This window comes from Amblyomma mixtum, chromosome 6 (assembly GCF_055824585.1).
Source record: "Amblyomma mixtum isolate Tamu chromosome 6, ASM5582458v1, whole genome shotgun sequence".
In the NCBI taxonomy this organism is placed as follows: Eukaryota; Metazoa; Arthropoda; class Arachnida; order Ixodida; family Ixodidae; genus Amblyomma; species Amblyomma mixtum.
The window spans coordinates 138174207-138180206 of record NC_143017.1 but is presented as its reverse complement, the minus strand read 5'-3'; the positions used below and the strand labels follow the sequence as shown (position 1 = coordinate 138180206).

The following is a 6000-nucleotide window of genomic DNA, read 5'->3' as shown; positions in this document are numbered from 1 at the left end:
ACATGGGGAGAGGCCTTTGCCCTGCAGTGGGTGCAGTCAGGTTGGTGATGATGACGATCTGTCCGAAGCACTCACCTGTCAACTGCACCAGGTCTCACTATTACTAAACAAGTTAATTGAAACTAGACTACTTCAAAACTTCAGGTTTATTTTAGCTAGCAGCTTGGTCCCATCAGCATCACATATTAACATATTAAAAAAAAACTTCTTTAAAATCGCACAAATTTTCAGGCATGTGCTACTTCACATGCCTAGGGTATTAAGTTCCTTGCCAAATGTGTATGCCAACATGACCACACTTACTCATAGCATTTCATTTGTCCCATGCGTTTCAACGATGAGAACAGTTTATTGAAAGACGACTTCCACAATAACAGGTCAATACATTGCTTCACCAGATGGTCTTGCTACACAGATAATCCTCATTCACTCCTTTCAACTAGTCGAAAAATTCTCATGCATTCAGACTGTACAACATGTCCTTGTCCAAGTTCCCCTTAGCTTTTCTTGAAAAAAAAAAAGAAAAAAAGAAGGAACAAAAAAACACAGCAACTTGGCAAGTCATATGGAACTGGTCAGTGTATACACTCATGCCGGCGTTGACACTTCCTCTTGGAGGTCCTGTCCTGCCTTTGAGTCTTCGGGCTGTGCGCCCTCAGTCTCTGCAGTGGTGTCCTGCTTCTCAGTGCGCCGCTCTTCAGCCACTTGCTTGGATGCTTGAGAATTTGAAAGAGAGTAGTGACACGTCCAGTAAGAGAGCATTGCAGCTAACCCTTACCGCCACTGACAAAATGCACCGCAGAACGCTTTGAGTGCAGTTAGTACCTAGCCATTCAAGCAATGATCTTCCTTTGTGACGTATGCTGCTGTGGCCACAGAAAATCAAGTCACTTACAGATACATGCACTTGTGTGTTTCGGCAACCTTTTAACAAGCTAGCGCCTTCCACTGAGCAGCGCCCTACGACAAGCAAAATAATTTAATTAGGACAGCTTTGACGGTAATGTGAAACCAAATGCAAAAAGATTACATGCGCCGCACATTGCAACCCTCAGTGTGACAACTATTAATGCATTTCCTGGTCAAACCACTCACTCAGTCCCACCTGAATTTCACGAGGAGGCGGGATTTGGGCACACGTTTTGTGTAGTACCACGACTATGTGTGGCACTTGTCTGTTTTCTACAAATTCAAGTATGGCATCACCCTTAGTGACCTTTGACCAGAAGACTACAATATATCAGCCAAAGAAATGGTGATGTTATCTGCTGTTAGGGGTAACAAACCACAGCTGAAAAGGTTCCTGCAATTTCTTTTTCTATCGACAGATGCTGGCACTGCTGAAAATGATGTTAGATTTATTTTGTGAAAAAAATAAACCGTGTGCAGCTCAATTGTTGTGTGAAGCGAAAGCCATCACTAAACGGCACCTCAAATTTAGCAACGAGAACCCATATCTCTCAGCAACACATCATTCACTACATAATGAGACGCTGGAGACAAAATGTGTACTGACACGTTACTGCACTCTATGACAAAGAAGTTACGTTCACTGAAAACATAGCTTTCAGAAGCTAGAAAACACCAAAAAATGATATTCAGGTGTTGTCATCACCGGCCGACTTTGCAAGTAAACTTTAGTGGTGCATTGACACAGTATTTTTGCCATGGATTCCAACATACACTTTAAAATGGTGATCACTGAGCTCTTTCTAGTGTAGATGTCAGCAAGCTTGAATCGAGTGGTGGAAGAGCTTTTAAATGCAATTTTTTCAGCAATAAATGTGTCTTTTGCTGCTGGGCAAACATCCACCTACTGAGAAAAAGCCACAGAATAAAGAACAAAAATTGGATGAGGCTGTCCTCAGCGTCCCTTTAAGAGTGGCATGCTGATATGCAAGCACTGGGGATGTGAACATGAGCTTTAACTTCAGAATTTACAAACACACAGCACCAGCTTAACTGGACTATAAGTTTGTAAGAGATATAGCTATGTGTGTTGTTCTAATCACAAGCATATTAAATAACACACACATTACACGCAGTGTAGCCGGAGATGAACAAAGTTATCAGTCGACAGATTATGTAAAGATACTTACAGTCTTTAGCAGTTTCCACCTTCTTGTGCTCTGCATGCCTTCTAGACTCTTTCATCTGAAAATAAGAAGAAAAAAAAAACTATGTTAACTAGTACAAAGAAAGGAATTCCTAAATTAACATTGATTTAATCGATGGCCTGATGAATCTGAATACACAACCATCTTGGAAGCTTCCAAGCACGACGAGGAGTGCCATCAGCTTGCTCGGTTTTTAACGTCCGACAAACAGGGACGTCAGAAATTCACTTTGACAACACCCACACTCCTGACAGTTTTCTACACGGCTCTCTCGTCTGGCATCATATTCCTTCTACCACACCAGACCTCTTTTCAAAACTTCTTTCCAAATATCACGGACCCTATTGTGTTGTAGAGCGCATTTCTCCAGTCAACTAAACTGTGGACTCTGTGACACCCATGAAAGATCTGCGAAGACAGAGCCGTGAGACTGTTCAAGTGTCTCGCCTGAAGCCGTACTATGACTCGTGTGTGTGCTGTCTCCCCGACTCGCCAGGATGGCTTCGCCTTCGGCCAAAAGTGATTGTAAAGAGGAAGATGGGCAGCACATGGTGCGAGGTCGTTGCATTGACTGTCGGAGCTTGGACGGCCACTTTTACTAGCTGTCCTCAGGCTGTTTTTCCTGAGAAGCAACTCTGAAAATCCTGTTACAAATGATAAAACTTCATGTTTAGGCAACAAAACTCGTGATGATAAAAAATATGCAGTTTTAACATAAGAAGCAAATAAAGGATGTTAAATTTTACAGTAAACAAAAAGAGTCTAAAAGCTGCAATACTAGATAACATATGGAATAAAGATGAGACTACTATACATTTTTTGCAAATTACTGAAAGTCTTACCCTCACATTTTAAAAACTGAAAAATCAGTTGTAGTCTGGGGTCAGGTGCATTGTACATCCTTAAAGGTGCACTGAAGAGGAATCTGAACTCGTCTTTTTGCCGCGGGAACTCAATCTACACGTTCCGAGCATTCTTAGAAACATTGATTTATTGCCCTGTGTGGCCGATTTACGCAATTAAATCAAATTAACGCCCGGCTCCCGCCTTTTTTTTAAAATTCTGCCTCGTACGGTGGGCGGAGTCGACCAACGCGGGGAGTGCCTTTCACCCAGTCCCATGGCGGCTTGCCGCTCTGCCATCGGCGGAGTAATACGTAGTAGTCCGTAGAAGCAAATAGTCCGTGCGTATTTTTATTTCTGCGGGCTTATTTTGCGGTTATATTATCTGCAAATGAAACTATTTATTCACGGAAACCTAAAAAACAAAATGAAGTGAAAGCAAAGCTCCACGGAGCTAGCTGAAAGGCACTCCCCGCGTTGGTCGACTCCGCCCACTGTACGAGGCAGAATTAAAAAAAAAAAAGGCGGGAGCCGGGCGTTAATTCGATTTAATTAGGGAAATCGGCCACACAGGGCAATAAGTCGCAGTTTCTAAGAATGCTAGGAACGTGTAGATCGAGTTCCCGCGGCAAAAAGACGAGTTCAGATTCCTCTTCAGTGCACCTTTAATGGGTGCCTCAGGGAGCCAAATGATCTTACACCCAATACAGAGGTACGGTCGTGACCATAATATTACGGAACAAACTTTGGTGACTACTCCTCTCGTGCGCTGCGTGGCTAAAATTAGGAAGTACTTCATATATAAGCTGATAAATGCTGCTAGTGCACTTGTGTGTAAACTAAAAAAAAAAAAAAAACACCTATTGCACCTTCTGCGCATAACAAGTGAAAAAAAAGTTCGAACATCGAAACAATGTGCTCTGTATTATTCTGGCTGCACGTGTATCCCTTTTACAATGCGTGGCAGGAATGCTAGGTCACAGCAAATGTCATCATGAAAATGTGACATCAGGTCTCACCCCCTCAGCCTCTGCTGTTGGCACAATCAGCATGTTCTTGAACTTGTTCAGAAGATATTCGGCTTTCTTCTTGATTCTGTCATCACCTGTGAATTTGGTGCACTGAAAAGAAGTACGACGTATGAACAAATATGCTTGGCCAATACAAGTTACGTGATGCACAGGACAAGTAGATTGCATATATAATAAAAAAATTCTGATGTCCAAAGCTTGCCTAATCTTGCTCAGATTTGCTTTCCTAAGCATTCCGAGGCTAAGCACGAAGCAATCCGCTCAATACCCAGCAGTGGTGGAACTGACAACAGGCTCCTTGTAGTAGCTTTTGCAGCAGACGTTCCAGCTTTTGTAGGAGAAAAAAACTGCCTTTCGTAGCAAAATTTCAGCTCTTACAGCCTATAAAAAAAGAGTTGCATAAAAATTTTAGGCTTCTGCCGCTCGCAAGTTCAGATGTTCACTATGATCACTGCAAAACAACAAAAAAGCATTCTAAATTGGCATGTGATCACTATAGTGTTCTCTCTTAAAAAAAAAAAACAGAAAAAAAACCTAAAATGAGTAAATAAAAAAATATTTTGCTGAACAGGATAATTTTTCAGTGAAAAATAATCAGACACAGGAAAAAATCTGCACAAAATGCAAAAATGACAGCCTTGAACCTAAAGCCTTTGATAATACTACTTCATCTTTCTGTAACGATTCCAGCCTGGACACTGATGAAGTTACATCAGAGATCACAATTGAAGGGGCATAAGTGGTACACTGCTGAAAAAACAGTACGAGGCGGCTCGCAAAACAAACAAGAAGCGACGGCTCGGGACACAATACCAACGGTGACGTCCCTTTTATACGTTTCGGTTTGGTTTGGTTTATGGGGTTTAACGTCCCAAAGCGACTCAGGCTTCCTCGCAATGCCTGGAAAGCACTGTTGGCACAAGAACTGCCCAGCGAAGCCAGGTGCTGCCACCGGTGAGGATTACGAGACCCAGGTTACTCTTTTCGAGCATCCCGTGCCGCCAAACAGACAGCGGTGAAATCAGTCAGTGGGGGTCTTGGTGCTAGCGCACTTAAAAATTATCAGAGAAACTAGGCTACGGGTTAGAAGTTTTGCCGTCGTTGGTCGCAAATCTGCCGCAGAGGTGGTGGCTGCTTAGTGATGACGCTTCCTACACTCATTGCATGGCTTTCCTAGCACGAACCTCGTCCAAGACGACAGTTTAAGGTACACCCCTTTTGGCAAAGAAGCTGTTGTCTGTGTGTGTGTGTGTGTGCGTGCATGTATTTAGAATTTAGCACCAATCCAAGCAGCCAAGCTGGGGTGGTGCCACTTCTGTAGAATGATGGTGAGTGGGGTGGGAAGCACACCCAGTGCCCCTAGGGGATTGCACGAATAGGGCCACTTCCGGGCACCTGCCATATTCTACGTACCGCGGTTACACAAAGACCCACGATGGGCTCTGTATAACGGCTCTTGTTGTTTAAAAAGAAAGTGCAACATTGCATGTAGAGCAAAACAAAACCACCACAAAAAAAAATAGCCATCACACCTCACTTGCTTCCATCTTGCCACAGTGCAATGTACCATGCAATGTTGTTCTGAGCGGTCCTTCTCTAGCAGACAAAAGTTTCAACACAGTCTCTTGAACAAACCAAGTGCCTGACAAATTACCAAAGTCGATGGGGTATTCACCAATAACACACATCTTCAGAATGCAATAACGCAGGAGGCAATCTTCAAAGCCACAGTAAATGAAAGCACTATTTTGCACCAGTGATCTTGTCTTATCCTTCCAGCCACAACTTCCCGACACGTGAAACTAGTCCACGAACACCAGCTAGCAGTCACTGCATGTGTGTCAGCTGATGATGATGATGGATGATGATGATGCCAGCCATCGGTATTCGAAAGCGCCGCTTGCTGGGGACATGATACAAGACTTCCGACTCAAGTTCCCACGTAAAATAGGATGTAATGTAAACTAGATATGTCACGCATTGGCGATGCTGGGTAATAAAGGGTTCAAC

At 43.2% G+C, this 6000-nt stretch overlaps 1 protein-coding gene across 3 annotated transcripts in view; it reads right to left on the bottom strand.

Moving 5' to 3' along the window:
* Positions 1–311: 311 nt before the first annotated feature.
* Positions 312–6000, bottom strand: part of LOC149340551 (uncharacterized) — a 52067-nt gene continuing 46378 nt past the window's right edge. For 2 of the 3 annotated variants that reach the window (XM_089549360.1, XM_089549359.1), the window contains 3 exons: positions 3979–4080; positions 2100–2154; positions 312–716 (listed from right to left, as the gene is read on the bottom strand). In XM_089549360.1, coding sequence (XP_089405486.1) covers positions 589–716; positions 2100–2154; positions 3979–4080 — 285 coding nt within the window. In that variant the 3' untranslated portion in view covers positions 312–588. Of the gene's footprint in view, positions 717–2099; positions 2155–3978; positions 4081–4192; positions 4372–6000 lie in introns of those variants that run through there. The other variant, XR_016283617.1, reaches the window with a different exon arrangement.